Genomic DNA, 18,080 nt, shown 5'->3' with positions numbered 1-18,080 from the left:
CGTTTCACACTCGACTTATTCGAATTTCTCAATGGACGTAAAATAAATCATGAATATATAAAAGCAGGCGTGCGGATGCTGCGTGCTGCGCTTCAACGCTCACCTGTACAGCAGTGTCTCTAGGAGTTTTCCTCATTTTCTAAATTACCGCTCAGAAGGGAAAACTCGTCTGGGACGTCAACGGGTTTTTGCTCTCGCCAAAGAATAGGTGCGGGATTCCCTTGAGGATACGATTATATCAGAGAAGACTTACCTGTTGATGATTAATCAATCCCGAAATTGGATAGTGGAATACCTTGTGGTGCAACATTACTAAGAAAGCAATTGCAACGACAAATTGAACAAACATGTGTAGCAATTAAATCCATTTTTCTATGTTTGCACTGAAATAAAAGACAAATTTTTCGCCCGAAATTATTTTATTGTTTGATGCCTGAATAGCAAGTTTATAATATTTTTTTTAAGATTTTGATACCATAAAATTGAAGATTTTCTGAATCTTAACGCACGAAGCATTACACAAAATTTATTTTCTGAAAATAATCCAAAAGTGCGTCAACTCGATCTTATTAATTTAAACAGTTTAAACAGTTACCGCCCTTTCGCAACTTTAAATCTGATAAATTTGTTCAACACTGGCCTCGGAACATATCAAAAATTATGTAAATGGGGCTGATAGCGAGCCATTTTTTTCTTTGGGGGATTTTGCAATGCGTGTCTGACTGGAAGTTGATTCTTATACGCGTTGGCACGGCTGCGTGTGTGCTGTGCAAGCCCTACCATAATGCGAGGAAGGAAAAGGAAAGACAAGAGTGGCGGGCGCACACTCTCCTTGGAGTGGAGAACAAGTAGTTCGAAGGATTGAGCTCTATTTGAACTCACACCGAGCCGTGGTCATTCCCTCTTCACGCTCCGGCCTGGCACCACACCACTCAGTCTGCTCTCTTTGCAACGACAGGTACGCTCCCACCGTTTTGACAACTGTATTGAAACCTGTTCAATATCCATTCATATTTTTTTTTTAAATTTTAACTGCTGTGAGAAATGAGATAATACCTAATATTTAATTTTTAAAGAGACGAATAGAAATTTATTCCAATTTCTAAAAGTAATAATTCAAAACAGTCTTTCCACTTTACTTGATTTCACGCCACCGCTCGATTCAACAACAGCAAACTGAAATGAAATTTCACACTTAGTTGAGCATGACTCAATTTTCATTAATTCTTCGGGACTATAAAATATTATAATCCTATGCTGATTACCGTAATTGAGCAATCATTCGGTAATAAATCGTGAAACCGCGAAACCCGTAAATTCGAAGACAACTCATTTTTCCTCACACACATTATTAGGCCCTAGAGCGCCGTTCACTTTTACTTTCTACCTGAGCGCACACACACGGATTTAACGTGAACAAAAAGCTGCACACTGAGCTGATTGCACTGCACTTCTCGAGTAAAAGCTGCATGCGATCTTGACAATAAAGCGACATTAGAAACCTACAGTCATTTATTTGAGTAGGCCGCGTTGATGCTTTCTAGATCCATTTTATTTTAATAATTATATTGTGTAACCAAAAGTAAAAACACTTCACAAGGTTACTAATTTTAGTTGTGCTTCAGAGTTGATTAGCTATTTGTTGTTGTGCATATCGACATATTTTTTATTTGAATAGGTTTACTCATTCGCGGTTTAACGCTTCTGTTTCATTTAACAAATTTCTCAACAGGATGGACACAAACGAGTTTAAAGAATTTGCGAAAAGCATGGCGGATTTTATCGGCAATTATCTGGATAACATCAGAGACAGGTAATGCTTCAATCTTGAATTTTTAAAGTAGATAACAACTTTTTCTTCGCAACAGACGCGTTCTACCCACAGTAGAGCCTGGCTACATCCGCCCTCTGTTGCCCGAAACCGCTCCCGAAGAAGGCGAAAAGTGGCAAGCCGTGATGGATGACCTGGAGAAGGTTATCATGCCCGGAGTGACCCACTGGCACCATCCTCAATTCCACGCGTATTTCCCCACTGCCAACAGCTACCCAGCCATCGTCGCAGATATGCTCTCAGGGGCAATCGCTTGCATTGGCTTTTCTTGGGTAATTTTTTATATCGTATATATCAGTTAGCCTAAACGCCATCACCATAGGATATTAATTCAACAAGGTTTCAAGATAGATAGTTTCATATTATTTTAATAATCCAACTCACAGACAAATCAGTTAAAGAATTAATTGATAAACTTCAAAGAAAGAAAAACGACAAATAAATCTACTCTAATCAACATTAGAGCCATCGAAAATAAATTTGACTACACTCTCTGCAGATTACAATTAAAAAGTGAAGAAATATTGCAAAAATCTCGCTACTCCCCCACCTTACAACAGATTTCCCAGCTAGAAAAATTCACGTAAATAAAATATTTCTTTCGATAAATTTCCTGCGAGTGTATTTTATAATATTTGTTAATTTTATAGCAGAATCATTGCCGAAGATATTTTCTTATTTACAGAGTGATTTTTTTTGTCTGCTTTATATTAAACGTTTTTGCAGATTGCCAGCCCAGCGTGCACGGAGCTAGAGGTGATTATGCTCGACTGGCTAGGCAAAATGCTTGACTTGCCGGCTGACTTCCTCGCCTGCTCGAACGGCAAGGGCGGTGGTGTGATTCAGGGCACTGCTTCAGAGGCATCTCTGGTAGCCCTGCTCGGCGCCAAAGCTAAGGCCCTGAGGAAGGCCAAGGAGCTGGAGCCGGACACACCCGAGGCCGTCTTAACCTCCAAGCTTGTTGGCTATTGCTCTGGTATTTCCCGAAAATTGCAATTTTGTTGAGAAAGGATGTTAAATTAAAACTTTCAGACCAAGCTCACTCGTCTGTGGAAAGAGCCGGTTTGCTGGGTGGCGTGAAATTGCGCTCCGTCGCTGCTGGGGATGACTACCGCCTCCGTGGTGAAGCCCTGCGCACTGCTATCAGGGAGGACAAGGAAGCTGGACTTACGCCATTCTTTGTAATACAAAACCGAAAATCTTTTAGTTCCAATATCTGAATATTTAATTTTCTATGCAGGTCGTCGCCACTCTCGGCACGACAAACTGCTGCGCTTTTGACGACCTGGACGAGATTGGCACCGTGTGCCGCGACGAGGACGTGTGGTTGCACGTGGATGCTGCTTACGCCGGCTCGGCCTTCATTTGCCCTGAGTTCAGACCCCTGATGAAGGGTATCGAGAAGGCCGACTCTTTCAACTTCAACCCGCACAAGTGGATGCTGGTCAATTTCGACTGCTCCGCTATGTGGCTGAAAGACCCAACCTACGTCGTCAACGCCTTCAACGTCGACCCTTTGTACCTCAAGCACGAGCAGCAAGGCAATGCCCCCGATTACAGGGTATTTTTTTATTTTAAATTTATTTGTAATTAAATTATTAAAATCCCCTTCTTCAGCACTGGCAAATCCCCCTCGGCAGACGATTCCGCTCTCTGAAGCTGTGGTTTGTGATGCGCATCTACGGGGTCAAAGGGTTGCAGGCTCACATCCGCAAGCAGGTGGCTCTGGCCAAGCAGTTTGAGGGTCTCGTTCTGAAGGACAACCGCTTTGAACTGGTCTGCCCTGCTTCCATGGGACTCGTGTGCTTCCGATTGAAGGTAATATTGCCACTCTTCCTCATATATTTAATTTAATTTAATTTAAATTTAATATTTAAGGGGAGCAATGAAATGAATGAAATCCTCCTGAAGAAAATCAACTCACACGGCACAATTCACTTGGTGCCATCTAAGATTAAGGACAAGTACTTCTTGCGGATGGCAGTCTGCTCTCGCTTCTGCCAACCGACGGACATGGAGCTCGCCTTTAACGAGGTCGTCTCTCTGGCGTCAGAGCTCACAAGTATCTTATCTTAGACTTATGAACCTTATTCTGGTCTGCAATCCAGCAAATAATGTTCCGCAAGCTATAGTTGAGAGCAAAATGTAGTAGTTGTATAGGCGCATGTAGTATGTGAACAATAATCCAATGACAATACACCGCAATACTTTAGATGTTGTTTGGCCTCCTGTAATTATTGAATAATTTTCATTGCATCATTTGAATTAGTCGAAACCGAGTTATTGTGTAAACGTATTTGTGTTTAATAGAATTTATTGTAAAACACATAGCATTTAGCCTCAGTGATCATTTTCATCCATAACATAATTCATGTATTTATTTCAGTAGTAATAAAAAGTTTATCGCTATATAAAAACTTGATGAATAGTGTTTTTTGTTTTTCCCATTTTACTCCTCAAGCCTGAGTTCAATTATGAGTTTTAGCCGCCAGGGAATTTTCCTAACAAATGTACGTAAAACACATAGGAAAAGTGTAATTTTTAATAAAAGATTTTCATTCCGGAAAACCTATTGCACAGATATAGCGTTATTGGCAATCATTCTTCGTTGTGTAAGCAAATAAAACTTTAAACAAAGAAGAAAATGCTCACAAAGGTTTAATCTTAAATTCGAATTTATAAGAAAAACTGAATGGCTTTCCCTTGTGAGGAAAATTTAATCTGGATAGCCAGCTATTAGTGAAAATTGTTTGAGGAAAAATCAAATGATACAGTGTTCTCATATAATTTTCTCTCATTAGCTGACCATCCAGATTTTTAATTTCCACACAGAGTAGAGCGCCATTCAGTTTTTCTTAGATTTGAATAAATATGACTATTCAATTCAACAGGCGAGAACTCCCTGTAATGGGCTTACATATTATAAGGAATATTTTGTAGCCATTGTAGATATCCAGAGACAATCATACAAATTAGCGTAGATTAGCACCTTGGAGATCTGTGTTATCAAGAGTCCTCCTGTGCTCAATATCGTTCGCGCTCTCGATGATCGCACTCCTTCCCGCCGCGCCCCCCACCACCACTGGCATCACACTGTGTTTGTTTTGGTCGGGCAGGGCTCGCTCGCTCGTCGTCTGATTCTAATTATTGCAAGACCCAGTTTAGCATAAATTCGCATCGTTTGCGTGGCCAAGTCTTCCGACTCCATGATTTTCCTCCGCATAATGTGACAAATTAAAATATATGTACCGGACAGCTGGCTAAAGCAGACATGATGGATGAAAACTGGGAGGAAGACAGTCTCCTTGTGTTCAACAGGGTGGACTCGGATCAGGTATAAAACAGTTGATAAATTATTATTTATAATATTTAAATTACCGGGATGAATTTGTGTTTTTGCTTAAACAGGTCATATACCAGCGAGAGCCGAAAGGGGTGAAAATGATTGGACGCTATGTTGTTGGCGAGGTTCTTGGAGAAGGCTCATATGGCAAAGTAAAAGAAGCCCTGGATCAAGAAACATTGACACGGAGGGCAATAAAAATACTGAAACGAAACAAGCTGAAACGAATTCCAAACGGAGAAGCAAATGTTCAAAGGTGACATTATCTCAATGAAAAATAAATCAATGGTAAACCTTTTTCCTACATTTTGCAGAGAAATAAAACTATTGTCTAGTCTGAAACATCCCAACGTGATAAGTTTAATAGAAGTAAGGTTTTATTTGAAAGCTTGTGCTCTTCGTTTTACAATTATTGATATTTCCTTAGGTAATGAAAAACGACGTCAAGGATAAACTGTATATGGTTTTGGAATTCTGCTTGTCGTCCCTGCAATCACTTCTCGACTCTGTCCCTGATAAGAAACTGCCGCTTTCACAAGCACACTAGTAATTTCTGGCTTTTCCAAATTCAAAACTTAAATTCATTTCCTTTGCAGCTATTTCTGTCAATTAATAGACGGGCTCGAATATTTACACAGCCGTCGAATCGTGCACAAAGATCTGAAGCCTGGAAATTTGCTCTTGACCATGGATGGCACTCTAAAAATCTCAGACTTTGGAGTCGCTGAGGTTGTTGGGCTCTTTGACCCTGAAGACTCGTGTCAAGACGGCCAAGGCACCCCAGCATTTCAACCCCCAGAAATCGCCAATGGCGTGAATAATTTCTCCGGATTTAAGGTAAGTGTCTATTCCCTTGGAAATTTAATTGATTTGACAACCATGCTCTTTGGATTCAGGTTGACATTTGGGGTTCAGGCGTCAGTCTGTTCAACATGTGCACAGGCCAATACCCGTTCGAGGGAGACAACGTCTATCGGCTGTACGAAGCCATCGGGAGAGGAACCTTTACAATGCCTTCCAACCTGGACCAACCTTTGGCCGATCTTTTGTCAGGCCTTCTCTGTGCAGACCCCAACAAACGATTCAACTTGAACCAGGCAAGCTAATTTTGTTTGCTTGTTGCGGTATGATAATGGAAACCCACAGGTGCGTCACCATCAGTGGATCGTGCGGAAATTGTCGAGATGTGAACCATGGGTGGAGTGTCCTGGAGACCGGGTTCACTCTATGAGTGTTCTCCCATACTTGCATGATCTTCACTACGGCCCTGATCCTGAGCAACAGGACTTTTACACACAACGCCAGATCAATGGTAAGGAAAATAACTCGTCTAAGGTTTTATTAGCCGAACAAATGGAAAAAAAATTGCCATAGAGGCAGGTGTGTGAAGTATTGCGAGTTAATATTCCTTCTTACGTGGATGTCAAGTTAAAATCTAAATAATGCAATTCTCATGATCCATTTTGAAAATTGATGGCTATGATTTGGATAAAAAATCATACGTCAGCCTCAATATTTTCCCTTTTTTCGTTACAGAGGCAAAGCAGCTAGCTGAAGAGAACCGAGATAAAGAGCTAAGAAACAACAATACGAAGACATCATGTATTTCATCCAAAAAGTTTTCGTCGTGTAGACAGTCTTAAGTAAAGGACGCAATTTTTTATTCTGATGTGCACACTTCCTGTCATCATATGTGATTATTATTTTCAGTGGGATTAGAATAACTTGATTCATATATGTTAATATTAATTTACTTGTGACTATCGCACTCAGTGTTTAATGATTATTTAACTAATTTTTTTCATCCCACACCAGATCAAAAATGGCATGGCTCTTATAGATAAAAAAAATCGCAGATGCAAGTGACGCGACTCGATTTTTCAGTCATTTTCTGCTGTTTCAAAGTGTGGTAAAATTTGTACAAAATAAAAAGTTACAAAATATCTATAACTATTTTTTTTTAATTTGAGCCTACTAGCCTAGTGGAAGAGAAAACCAAATTTTGAAATTTAAATAGAGAACATAGAAATCACTGCCCTGATCATTTGCGAACTTTATGAGAAGCAGATCAATGGAGCATCTGATATACATGCGGGTGGCCAGGTGTTCATTAAGTGTGGTTGAACTGTACATGCCCTATACAAACTATATATAATTATAATACCACGCAAGCCGTCTCGCATGCCGCAGACAAGTTCATCACTGACTATACTCCACAATCAGTGCCAGCAGGAAGTGGTGACTTGATAAACTTAGCGTGCAGTTTTTCTATCCACGCGAGTCGTTCGTGCAATAACAATCTGTTTCCAGAAAGAGCGAGTGAAATGTAAAGGAAAAACATGCCGCGGCCGAAAGAAGCAGCAGTTTTGGGCAAGGACAAAAGGCTGCAAATATCAACAGGTGAGAATGATTTTACATATAATATAGCAGGGGGTAAAATCAAATCTCTTGTTCAGCGATGAAAATTGAGACGAATCGCTCATTGCTGGAGCAACTCCTGCACGAAATCTACCGCGATGTGCCTGCCCTGAGCTCTCCCTCGGAAGGAAGCATAGAGCCCTTTTGGGACTTTGTGCCCATCTTTGAAACTGGGCTGAATTCCATGCGGACTCGCGCAGAGGCTCTAAGAGCGCAGGTTAAGTCCCTTGGCTCGCACCTCGGACGACAGCTCCGCATTCGCGACACTCTTCGCAGAAAATGCGACCTTCAGTGTGAAGTGGTCACGGCCCTCCTCAGGGCGTATTCTGCTTCAAGAGGTATTTTTTTATTATTTGACAATAATTTATTTTAACTGTTTTTCAACTTTAAAATTTTAAAGGATACATTAACTCAAGCTAAAAAAATTGCTTCTTCCAAGGAAATGAATTGATAAAAACCATAAAAACAAGATAATAATTATAAAAAATAGTTTATATTCTTTGTATATAGTGTTATATTTCTCTAGTTATTTGCTTCAAAACGCTGTGCTGCGCAGAAATTTGCATTACAAATCCAATCTTATTTTTCCACCCCTTTTCTGTACTCTCCTGTCGCCTTGTGCGGAAACGTAGCCAGTTCGTCGCCGGAATAATCAGGTCTTCTTCGCCTAATTTGTAATGCATAAGCAGCAACGAATGCCAAAACAGATTTAGAAGTGCCATTGCGAGGGTTGGAGGGGGGAAACACCCCAGTGCGAGGGCGGGAGAGAAAACAGTGCAGGCTTAAATGCAAATCAAAAATCGATAGCACAGGGTGGCGGCAGGAGTGCCAACCCGGCGCAATGAGTGGGCTCTTCAGCTCCATCAAGAGCCTGGCCACGGGGGCCAGGGCCGGCCCTTCAGGTAGTACCTCGCCGACCGCAACCTTTGTATCATATTCTGTGGATAGTTTGTCGAAAAACACCCAATTCCTCTGTGTCATCTCACTGTGACACTTAATAATTGCCGTCACCGTGATTGACTCACTTACCAAACGCGATGACCTCCCTCGTATTTATTGTGTTTGCTCAATTACACACAGACAACCACTAGCACTCACACGGGTCGAAACATTTTGTTTGTGGCAAGGGTGGCAAATGAATAAATTATGCAGACGCGTCAAGCAAAGGTGCCTTGTGGAGGCCATTAAAAATTCATAACGATTTTCAGTGGTCCTGTACCAAATAAAAATTTATCTGCTGCCTCTCTTGTAATATATTTGTCACGACGAGCAAAAAAAATGCTAGCCACCACTACGTGGACACTATTTTTAGCAATAACTGGTGGTCCTTTCACTTGTTTCAACTGGGAGGTTGAGGTCGTCTGTTCTTATTTGATGAATGAAATAATTTTTCAGGCGAGGATGCGCGTGTCCGATTCAGTGTGGTGCCACCACCATCGGACAGTGGCTTCGTACAGTGGCGCGACGCGATGAAAATGGTAGCAAGAATGCCAGGTGGCATACCTGCAGAGTTCCGTCGGAGGGTAACCATATTCAAGTCTAATTAAAAATATAATTTAACATAACATTATAATAAAATTAAAAGCTCTGGCTGACGCTGGCCGAACGGCATCTGACGGCGCGAGGAGTTGACTGGCCACAAACTGAGCGCGTGATTTTCAGCGACACAAGCAACCCTGATGACGAGGAGCTTGGCGTCCAAATTGTGAAAGTACGTAAATGTCGCTGTTGAGATTATTTTCCTTTTTTTTACAATTTTTTTCGAAATGTCAGGATCTACACAGGACGGGTTGCAGCTTATTTTGCGGAGCCTCAGGCGAGCACAACCAGGCGCTTCTCAAAAGAGTGCTTTTGGCGTATGCCAGGTGGAACAAAAATGTGGGCTACTGCCAAGGCTTCAACATGCTTGCTGCTCTAATTCTTCAGGTAAGCCTAATACTCTAAATTTATTCCTTAATTACTGAATTTTCTGAGCAGGTCATGGACAAGTCTGAGGCGGATTCGGTTAAAGTGAGTATTTGATTTTTAATTTACGCGTGTTCATATCAAAATTCAACTTCACTTATAATTTAGGTTATGATTCTGCTTATTGAGGGTGTTCTCCCCGACGGCTATTTTGCGAGCAACATGTGCGGATTGTCCGTAGATATGGCCGTCTTCCGTGAGTTGCTGCGGCTTCGACTGCCAAGACTGTCCAGACACCTTGAGGCTCTCCAAGCGGAGGCCTCTGGCGCTGGATACGAGCCGCCTTTGACTAATGTTTTTACGATGCAATGGTTCCTCACGCTATTTGCAAATTGCCTTCCGCACAACACAGTCCTGCGTCTTTGGGACTTGGTGCTTCTTGAAGGCAACGAAATTCTCCTTAGAGCGGCCCTGGCGATATGGTCGTCATTGCAAGAGTAAGTTAGGCTGGTTGAAAATAATTTGAATAATTTTCATGCAATCCTTTAGGCGGATCCTTGCCGTTGAGAGCGCTGATGAGTTTTACAGCATCATGGGCGTACTGACCAGGGAAATGCTGGAATTTGGACTTTCAGATGCAAATCAACTAATCATGGCTGTAATCGCCGTGAAGCCTGTGACTGAACTGGCTGATCTGCGGGACAAATTCACCTACAACATCACGCCCTGGGGTGGTGCTGTTGGGGCTGCTCGGCGAGGACTGCGCCTGTTGCAGCTTGACGATGACACTGACGAGGACATGGATGACGATAAAATGGCTGTGGCAGCTTTCGGACTGGGGTCAATGTTTGGAGGTCGGAGGGCCTCCGTGGACAGAGAACGGCTTAACTTGGACATCAGTGCTTTGAAGCAGCAATACTCGAGGCTTAGAGTCCGTCAGAGACAAGCACATATTATCATTTCAGGTAAAATTCTCGTCTATTATTTACCCCATTATTCCTGCGTCATCTGCTTTCTACATTAAGTATATTGATTGGTGCCAAATCATTTCAGCCGCCTGCTCGCGAGCTCCTGGCCCGTCCAGACCCGTCACAGCTCCAGTAGTCATGAACCATTTGCTTCTAGGGCGGACGGCGCTTCGGGATGGTCCTCGGCGCTCCTCTTCCGCCGCACTGACCCAGTTGCATACTCCGCAGAAATCAATCAAACAAGTGCCAAAGAGAAAGTCTCTAGGGGCCACCGGAACCACTATTCGGTGGCACGAAATGAAGACTGGCAGAAGCCCTTCGCCTCCTGAGGGTGAGAGGTCTTCATCGTCAACCTCGACGGCGTCCAGCAGCACAGAACTCTGTGATTCAGATGAAAGTGATAATGATGACGTCTCTCCGCTCCCGTCTTTGTCGCTTCCTAAGCCAGAAGAAACAGAGGTACCAGACGCCCCTGAAGTTGCTCCAGTAGCCAGTCTTGACTTGAGTGAAGTCTTTGACGAGAAACCAAGCAAAGATGACACCTCTGAAGAAAAACGGCTTGATTCTGAAGGACCGCAAATTTCAGAAGCCCCAGAAGACCGATCGCGAATTTCAGAAGCCCCAGAAGGCAGACCGCAAATTTCAAAAGCCCCAGAAGACAGACCGCAAATTTCAGAAGCCCCAGAAGACAGACCGCAAATTTCAGAAGCCCCAGAAGGCAGACCGCAAATTTCAGAAGCCCCAGAAGACAGACAGCAAATTTCAGAAGCCCCAGAAGGCAGACCGCAAATTTCAAAAGCCCCAGAAGGCAGACCGCAAATTTCAGAAGCCCCAGAAGAAAGAAATCGAATTTCAGAAGCCCATGAAGACAGGCCCGACACCTTGGAAGTGATACCACCGATGTCGTCAGTTCTTTCACCCATGGATTCGCCGTTTGAACTAATGCCACTGTCCCCTGTTCCCCCAGAGTTACCACCAGTGATTTCCCCTGTAAAATCTTCAATTAAATGTTCTACTGAGGTGTTAGCCAAACTCGGTTCGCCTTTAAATAGTCTTTCTCCGCTAAAAGAGAGCAGTCACATTGAGACTTCGAATGCTCCTCAATCTTTGCAATCAGATATTTTAATGTCACTCTTAACCAGCGACCAAGCTGAAGGAACAAATAACTCGGTAGATTTAATTGACTACCTGACGTCAATAACTCCGCCAGAGAAATATTCGTGCTCCCCAAATGCAGATAACCAACAGACACTTTTGTCGCCCAATCCGCCGTCCCAATCAGATTCTAGTTCTTCTGATTACTCGTTCCCATTCGAATTCATGCAAAAAATAACGATTCCTGTTCTTTCCCCACGTGAAATGACACCCACTCAACCATTACCCACTTCACCTGAATTCCAAGCAATAGATTTCGCTTTCACTGACAAAGTAGAAAATGAAGCAATAGATAATTCTCAAAAAGCATGTACCTCATCTATTTCTTTAACTACTGAAATAGGATTAGAAGATAATATTAATGATGAAAAAATAGAAACAACTAGTGTGCACGACTTAGTGTGTGATGCAGAACAGGGAGTAATTCCTCCAGTGACGCGAAAACTGCTGAACTTCAAGTTTCCGTCGCTTTCATTTGACGACGATGAAGAAGCAGAAGAAACAACCAAGGACGGAGGAGACCTTGTTGAAACAACTGAGGCCCTGTTAGTCAATTTGACAGACATTCCGACTGAACATCGTTCCAACGAAACGGACTTTCAAAATCTTGATGAAAGTGAGGAACCTGAAAAGAATTCTAATGTGATACAAGAGATTGAAAATTCATCCCCAAAAGCACCAAGCACAGATAATTTAACTCTTCTCTTAGTGGATGTAACCTGTCCAGATGCACCTGCACCACAATTAACTATTGAACCCCTGGTTACTGGCTCGATTGAAAACCCAAGCGTCCAACTCTGCACCGAATTTCAAAGCATCGTTGAGAGCCCATCGGAAGCTACATCAGTGAAACCTCTCCAGCCATCCGACTCAATAAGCAACATGCCCGACCTACTTCAGTCTACAGCGACAGCGGATTTGTCGCCCATTAACTCCATGTTGGAACCAGTCACCCCTCCAAAAGCGATTTCTCCGCTGTCACCACTTCTGGACGCGTCAAGCACACGAAAGCGCTGGACTGTTGCACTTTGCGAAGCTACGGAGCAAGAGGAGGAGGAGTTGGAAGCCACTTCAGGAGAGGACGGGGACGCTGCGCAGAGGAGAGAGCGCGCGTTCCAGGTGATCAGGGAAAATTCCGAGATTCTCCAACGCATCGTTCAGCAACCACCTGCGAGAGCGGCAGGCTGGGGTCGGGCCATGAGCGAGGACAGACCATACAGCCCTTTTCCAAAAGCTAGGCAACCAAACCGCGACGCAGGTATTCGACTTGGTCTCTACAAGCAACCCAAGTGACTTAAAACTTCTTGCCACGCGCGCCAAAGCAGCCTTGCCGCTTCCTGCGGCCCCACTGTTGTTTGCCAACCCTAATGGCACTGACATTGAATGTAATAACTTAAATTGTACGCAGATTTAAATAAACAAAAGAGTGGAGGGTCAGATATTTAAGTCCAGACGTTTGATTTAAAATTAAAGGTATTTTTAAAAGAAATTAAAATTAATTAATAGAATAGAAATTAAATTTATGGAATAACATTTGAAGTATGATACAATAGATTCCTACTTGGATTGGGTGATTCGGTCAACGTTGGAAACGCCGTCCACAAGTTTGGTTTTGAATAGCACATTGGCATTCTTGTACATTCCATCTTTCAGAGACACAATAATGAACTGGGATTGTTTGAAGTGCTTCTGCACAAGTTCACCAATATTTTCGGTGTGCGATGGATCCAAAGCAGCATCAACCTGATCAATACATTAAATAATAAGACTAAATAAAGAACAATATGAATAAACAAACCTCGTCCAGAATGTAAATAGGTGCTGGCTTAAACTGGAGCATGGCAAGGATGAGGGAAAGGGCAACGAGAGAACGCTGGCCTCCACTAAGTTCTGAGAGACCCTCTTTCCATTTTCCATTGAATCCAACATGCACCTATTATCAAACAAGAAATGATAAATCCATTAGGACATAATTTAAATGATTTGAAAATACCTCTAATCCATCAATAATTTTATTTGTATGACCAGTAGGAACAAGCTTAGCAGTAGCTCCTACAAGAAGTGTGGAGAAAATGGAGCCAAATCCAATATTGATCTTCTGCCAAGCAACATCAAGAGCCTCAACCATCTTTTTGTCGAGGGCCTGAAAATTTAATTAATGAATACACACAAGAAGGAACACTCATTGTCTAATGGCAAACCTCAATGATAACTTTCAGCTTTTGTCGATCGTTCTCAACAATCCCTTTCTTTTTCAAGAGTTCTTGCAACTGTAAGGGATGTATTAATTAAAACTTTGCTTGACATACTAACAATCCTACTGACCTGTTCCTCTACTTTGGAGAGGACATGTTGGGCGTTACTATTTGTTCTTTTTTCCAGGCCTCTTCGCCGACTTTCCAGGGCGGTCAGCTTCTCATTGACTTCTTCAGGCGCGCGAAATTCGTATGGACCATTTTTCTGGCCAAACAGGTGCTTATCAGCAGCGATCCAATCATTTTTCTTCTCTAAATGGGCCATCTGGGATTGCACTGCTTTGATGTCATCCTGTTTCAAATTGGATCAGAATTTAGTTTTCAAAATAATTATGATTTTCTAGTTACCATTAACTTTTCAATCGCATGAGCCAACTTTTTGAGCTCCAGCTCGCAGTCAGACTTTTCTTTTGTCAGCTTGTCTTTCATCTGATTGATTGAGTTGATTTCTTTGTTCTGTTTATTGATTCGATCTTTCTCCTGAGCGACTTTGGCTCGAAGACTTTTCACATTTTGCCTGGACGCCTCCAGCTCCCCTCGGTCTTCTTCCAGTTTCGCTTCATTTTTTTCAATAGCTTCTGCTGTATCTTTGACCTCTTGCTTTGCAGCATCAATGGCAGCTTTCAACTGCTCAATCTCCGCCTCCATGGTGCTAAATACCTGTAATCCAAATAAAAAATAGAATGCGAATAGAAACAAACCAAGGTAGCCTCAAATGAAACAAACCTGCATTTTCTTTTCAGAAGCCTGCTTATGTTTTTCAAGTAGCTCCTGTAACCTTTTCAGCTCCTTCTCTGCATTTTTCTTTTCTTTTTCTGCGTGACTTTTGCTGTCCTTCATGAGGGTTTCTACCTCTTTCTGCTTGCGCATAGCCTTGGCACGGGTTTCCTGTACAATCGCCAGTTTGCTTTTTGCTTCAGTTAATTGCTGGTTCAGGTCTTGATATTCCAGCTCCAACCGACCTCTATTGCTCTTGGAAATTGTGTCCTTGCAGAGACTCGCACTGTGCTCAGCATCCTCTAGGTCTGAACCAATCTTTAGCTTCCTTTGAAATGTCTGTAAAGATTTCAAAAAATAAAAATCGTGCACTTACATGATTTACTGCAATAAAAAATTGTATAAAATAGGAAAGTTTTGACAGAGGGTCAAGATAATTCAAGAGATGTTTACATTTCTTAACATTGTATGCAACCAATAGTTTTTAATTTATTTGGTTAAGTAAATATTTTTTTCTATTGCTCTTGCATGTCAATGTATACATTTCCACTTTTAATTTTAGCACACAAATGAGAATATATACACTGACAACTCATTGCTCTCAATATGGATTCTTTAAAACTTTTCGATATTGCTAGGAAATAAGAAAAAAATAGATCTTACCTCATGACACTTCCTCAACTGCTCATTAACAGCAGCTAGTTCTTGCTGCTTAGCTTCAAGACTTTCCCTCATCCTCCTAGATTCTTCCAGCACAGGCAGCAACAAATTTCTCCTGTCAGTAGATCCTCCACTCGTCACACCAGATGGGCTGAATGAATCTCCTTCCATTGAAACGCATGTGCACCCAACTTGTCTGTTGAAAGGAAGACTCTTTGCTATGTCTTGCGTGCGACAGATCAAAGTGTTCCCAAAAATCCTCTGCATCGCTACTCTCACTTCAGGCTCAAACTCAATCAGATCCAAAGCCAGCCAAACATTGTCGCTGCCTGCTATCCGCTTTGCAGCCTCGATTCTGTCCCTAGGCATGGATGAAGCCTGCAGTTTGTTGAGCGGCAGGTAAGTGCGGCGTTCATGAGCGCTGCTGATTAGCAGTTTAGCTGTGTCATCACTGTCGACCAAAACATTGTAGAGGGAACCACCAGCAACTGTCTCGATTGCAAGAGCAAACTCTGGTTTCTTCACTCGCATAGCATTGCAAATGAGTCCTTTGACTCGGGTCCTATCAAAGTCAGGACGGGGGCTAGTGTAGTTATAAGTTGCGCTGTGGAAATTTCGCAGTTTGTCGTTGACCTGGTGAACAAATTTAAATTAGCAAAGAGAACTACAAGTAGGCTTTGAGGTTTCAGATACCTGGTTTGAAAGTTCACTGACTTCACGTGAAAGTATTTTTTGCGTGTGCTTGACATCATTGAGCATTTCCTCACTTCCAGCCACAGCGTCCATTTCAGCCTATAATATGATGTTGACATCATAGGTCAAAATCAAAGTATATTTAACACCAACCTTAAGTGAGGCGACTTTGGATTCCAAATCTTTCAATTTTTTCTTTTCCTGAGTTATGTCCTGGCCGCTTGCGGTCTTCAACTCTTTTTGCTTGGCATCTAACTCTTTCTGCATCTGCTTTATTTCCATTGACAATGTGCTTTCCTAAAAAAAGTTGAGTTTTAAGTCACGCCTTAAACTTTAATTGAATTTTAGATACCTGAGCTGTTGCATTGATTGCAGTGGTCTGTGCGTCAATAGCTTGCTGCTGCAAAGAAGTCGCTTTACCATCTTCATCCACAAACATTCCCATGCTGGCTGCTTCGTGTCGCTTTCTTGCGGCCTCCAGTTCTTCGGTCAATTTTTTACTTTTTGAGTCAGCTTCTGAGAACTCCTCCCTTCCACCAGCCATTTGAGCCTCTTTTGTGGTCAATAGCTTCTCGTCACTCTTCATAGATTTGAGTATCTGGAAGCAGAGTGTCAGTTAAGTTACCCACTACAATGACTTAATTATAATCACCTGCTGGCGCCTCTTTTCTTCACTGCTGGCTATCTCAGCAAGAGACTTGCTTGCAGCTTCAAGTTTGGCGTCAACAGTTACAGCCTTATGAAGATCATTCTCCAGTTGGGTGAGCTTGTTGTCACCTTCACTCTGTTTTTCTTCCATTAACTTCTTCAATTTTTCCTCCAGCTGCTTGCTTTCCTCTTCATTTGCTACCGTTTGAGACTCAAGCTTTGATTTCTTCTTATCAGCTTTCTGCAGCTCACCATCAAGTTGTCCTTTTTGCTCCTGCCCACCAGTAAAATGTATCAATTCGTAATCAATTAAACGTCGTTTAACTTACTTGGAACTGATAATATTTGTGAGCAGTATCTTGCCGAGCAAGTGTCTCAATTTCCCTGGTACATTTTTGCAGCTCAAGGTACTGTGCCTTCTCTTGACGCAAGCGATCGATTTTGGGTCCTAATTCATCATTAAGCTGACGATTAACCTCATCCAACTTTAGATCTTTCTTCTCCAGTGTTTTTAGAGATTGTTCTTTCTTTGTCTTGTACGTGCGAGTGCCAGCAGCTTCCTCAACCATGCTTAAAATTTCCTTTGGCTTCATATTTAAAACTTTGGTGATTTTGCCCTGAAATGTTTGCGTGATTAATAATTAAAGATGTACTGAAGTAATTGAATCATACCTGCATGATCAAGAAATGAGGGTTGTTGACATTTAACTGCACAGTTTTAAAGAGATCAGCAACTCTTGTGTTTTGAACAGTAACTCCATTAATGAGGTATTTGTTCTTTCCACCAATGACCACCTGTCTAGTAATGCTGATCTTGTCTTTGTCCTCATATCCTGTAAGCACAAATAATTAGAAATTAAATTTACGAGTTCAAAATGAGTATCTATGTAAATAAATGTCAGTTACCAGGAGGGCAGTTCTCCTTATCAGTGTTGTCAAAAGTCACCGTGACTGATGCTTTGGTCACGTTTGCTTGACCTTGTTTGTAAACCAATTCTTCCAGAGAATGGGCACGCACACTGGACAAGTTCGAAATTCCCATAACAAAACAAAGAGCGTCCAAAATATTTGATTTTCCTGCGATAGGACAGTACAATATGTTAATTTGTAAATCAAATCGTTTAAAATATAATAATTTATACCTGTTCCATTCAGCCCAGTAATGGCATTGAACGAGGGATCAAAATCATTAATCTCCACTCTTCGACCGTAGGATTTGAAACCCTCGATCACAATGTTTTTGACATACATCTTGATTGAATAATTGCCTCAAAACTTCCGAAACACTTGTTGAAGAGTGCAACAGAACATTTGCTGGTTGCAGCAGCTGATTTATGAAGTGTAGAGCAAATCGTCCAACTTTTCATGCAGCTTCTGTACAGTCCAACGGTCTCTATCTCTAGCGTCTCTTGCAGCTCTGTGTTGATCTGAAGTTGAAGTTACGGCGGGTGGCGCGAAGCGGGAAACATCCGTGTTTTCATCCGTGC

General features: G+C 42.1%; 4 protein-coding genes across 6 annotated transcripts; 3 read left to right on the top strand and 1 right to left on the bottom strand.

Moving 5' to 3' along the window:
* Nucleotides 1-610: 610 nt before the first annotated feature.
* On the top strand, nucleotides 611-4,251 carry LOC135934586 (aromatic-L-amino-acid decarboxylase-like). The gene is made up of 8 exons (XM_065476464.1): nucleotides 611-958; nucleotides 1,733-1,813; nucleotides 1,869-2,103; nucleotides 2,558-2,807; nucleotides 2,864-3,012; nucleotides 3,072-3,392; nucleotides 3,449-3,649; nucleotides 3,710-4,251. Exons 2-8 carry the CDS (start codon nucleotides 1,734-1,736, stop codon nucleotides 3,905-3,907), a joined length of 1,434 nt encoding a protein of 477 aa, XP_065332536.1. The 5' UTR covers nucleotides 611-958; nucleotide 1,733; the 3' UTR covers nucleotides 3,908-4,251.
* Nucleotides 4,252-4,918: 667 nt separating this feature from the next.
* On the top strand, nucleotides 4,919-7,117 carry Lkb1 (Lkb1 kinase). The gene is made up of 8 exons (XM_065476465.1): nucleotides 4,919-5,165; nucleotides 5,240-5,430; nucleotides 5,489-5,543; nucleotides 5,602-5,720; nucleotides 5,771-6,011; nucleotides 6,071-6,271; nucleotides 6,321-6,486; nucleotides 6,711-7,117. The coding sequence occupies exons 1-8, from the start codon at nucleotides 5,103-5,105 to the stop codon at nucleotides 6,815-6,817; spliced, it is 1,143 nt and encodes a 380-aa protein (XP_065332537.1). The 5' UTR covers nucleotides 4,919-5,102; the 3' UTR covers nucleotides 6,818-7,117.
* Nucleotides 7,118-7,378: 261 nt separating this feature from the next.
* Nucleotides 7,379-13,066, top strand: LOC135934584 (mucin-2). 3 transcript variants are annotated; one of them, XM_065476460.1, is made up of 9 exons: nucleotides 7,379-7,574; nucleotides 7,631-7,930; nucleotides 8,988-9,115; nucleotides 9,178-9,303; nucleotides 9,366-9,518; nucleotides 9,570-9,602; nucleotides 9,666-9,994; nucleotides 10,047-10,462; nucleotides 10,623-13,066. In XM_065476460.1, the coding sequence occupies exons 1-9, from the start codon at nucleotides 7,514-7,516 to the stop codon at nucleotides 12,911-12,913; spliced, it is 3,837 nt and encodes a 1,278-aa protein (XP_065332532.1). In that variant the 5' UTR covers nucleotides 7,379-7,513; the 3' UTR covers nucleotides 12,914-13,066. The 3 variants fall into 3 exon arrangements, with proteins under 3 accessions (XP_065332532.1, XP_065332531.1, XP_065332533.1); XM_065476459.1 differs by having other exon boundaries at nucleotides 7,381-7,574; nucleotides 10,551-13,066; XM_065476461.1 differs by lacking the exons at nucleotides 7,379-7,574; nucleotides 7,631-7,930 and adding an exon at nucleotides 8,212-8,494 and having other exon boundaries at nucleotides 10,551-13,066.
* A 57-nt stretch (nucleotides 13,067-13,123) lies between these two features.
* SMC2 (structural maintenance of chromosomes 2) lies at nucleotides 13,124-17,981 on the bottom strand. The gene is made up of 16 exons (XM_065478133.1): nucleotides 17,736-17,981; nucleotides 17,500-17,670; nucleotides 17,266-17,426; nucleotides 16,923-17,210; nucleotides 16,598-16,867; nucleotides 16,298-16,543; nucleotides 16,099-16,242; nucleotides 15,946-16,044; nucleotides 15,256-15,885; nucleotides 14,602-14,931; nucleotides 14,224-14,535; nucleotides 13,946-14,167; nucleotides 13,822-13,890; nucleotides 13,614-13,763; nucleotides 13,419-13,553; nucleotides 13,124-13,363 (listed from the first exon to the last, which is right to left on the bottom strand). Exons 1-16 carry the CDS (start codon nucleotides 17,842-17,844, stop codon nucleotides 13,178-13,180), a joined length of 3,522 nt encoding a protein of 1,173 aa, XP_065334205.1. The 5' UTR covers nucleotides 17,845-17,981; the 3' UTR covers nucleotides 13,124-13,177.
* Nucleotides 17,982-18,080: the final 99 nt, after the last annotated feature.

This window comes from Cloeon dipterum, chromosome 1, assembly GCF_949628265.1.
Source record: "Cloeon dipterum chromosome 1, ieCloDipt1.1, whole genome shotgun sequence".
Taxonomy (NCBI): Eukaryota; Metazoa; Arthropoda; class Insecta; order Ephemeroptera; family Baetidae; genus Cloeon; species Cloeon dipterum.
The sequence above is the reverse complement of the archived record's forward strand: the minus strand, read 5'-3'. Positions and strand labels throughout refer to the sequence as shown.

Coding starts and splice junctions, on each gene's coding strand:
- LOC135934586 (XM_065476464.1), top strand. CDS start 1,734: ATGGACACAAACGAGTTTAAAGAATTTGCGAAAAGCATGGCGGATTTT. Junction 1,814..1,868: donor CTGGATAACATCAGAGACAG/GTAATGCTTCAA, acceptor TCTTCGCAACAG/ACGCGTTCTACCCACAGTAG. Junction 2,104..2,557: donor CTTGCATTGGCTTTTCTTGG/GTAATTTTTTAT, acceptor ACGTTTTTGCAG/ATTGCCAGCCCAGCGTGCAC.
- Lkb1 (XM_065476465.1), top strand. CDS start 5,103: ATGATGGATGAAAACTGGGAGGAAGACAGTCTCCTTGTGTTCAACAGG. Junction 5,544..5,601: donor ACGTGATAAGTTTAATAGAA/GTAAGGTTTTAT, acceptor ATATTTCCTTAG/GTAATGAAAAACGACGTCAA. Junction 5,721..5,770: donor CCGCTTTCACAAGCACACTA/GTAATTTCTGGC, acceptor TTTCCTTTGCAG/CTATTTCTGTCAATTAATAG.
- LOC135934584 (XM_065476459.1), top strand. CDS start 7,514: ATGCCGCGGCCGAAAGAAGCAGCAGTTTTGGGCAAGGACAAAAGGCTG. Junction 7,931..8,987: donor GGCGTATTCTGCTTCAAGAG/GTATTTTTTTAT, acceptor ATAATTTTTCAG/GCGAGGATGCGCGTGTCCGA. Junction 9,116..9,177: donor CTGCAGAGTTCCGTCGGAGG/GTAACCATATTC, acceptor TAAAATTAAAAG/CTCTGGCTGACGCTGGCCGA.
- SMC2 (XM_065478133.1), bottom strand. CDS start 17,844: ATGTATGTCAAAAACATTGTGATCGAGGGTTTCAAATCCTACGGTCGA. Junction 16,243..16,297: donor CAATCAATGCAACAGCTCAG/GTATCTAAAATT, acceptor AACTTTTTTTAG/GAAAGCACATTGTCAATGGA. Junction 14,932..15,255: donor AGTTGAGGAAGTGTCATGAG/GTAAGATCTATT, acceptor AAATCTTTACAG/ACATTTCAAAGGAAGCTAAA.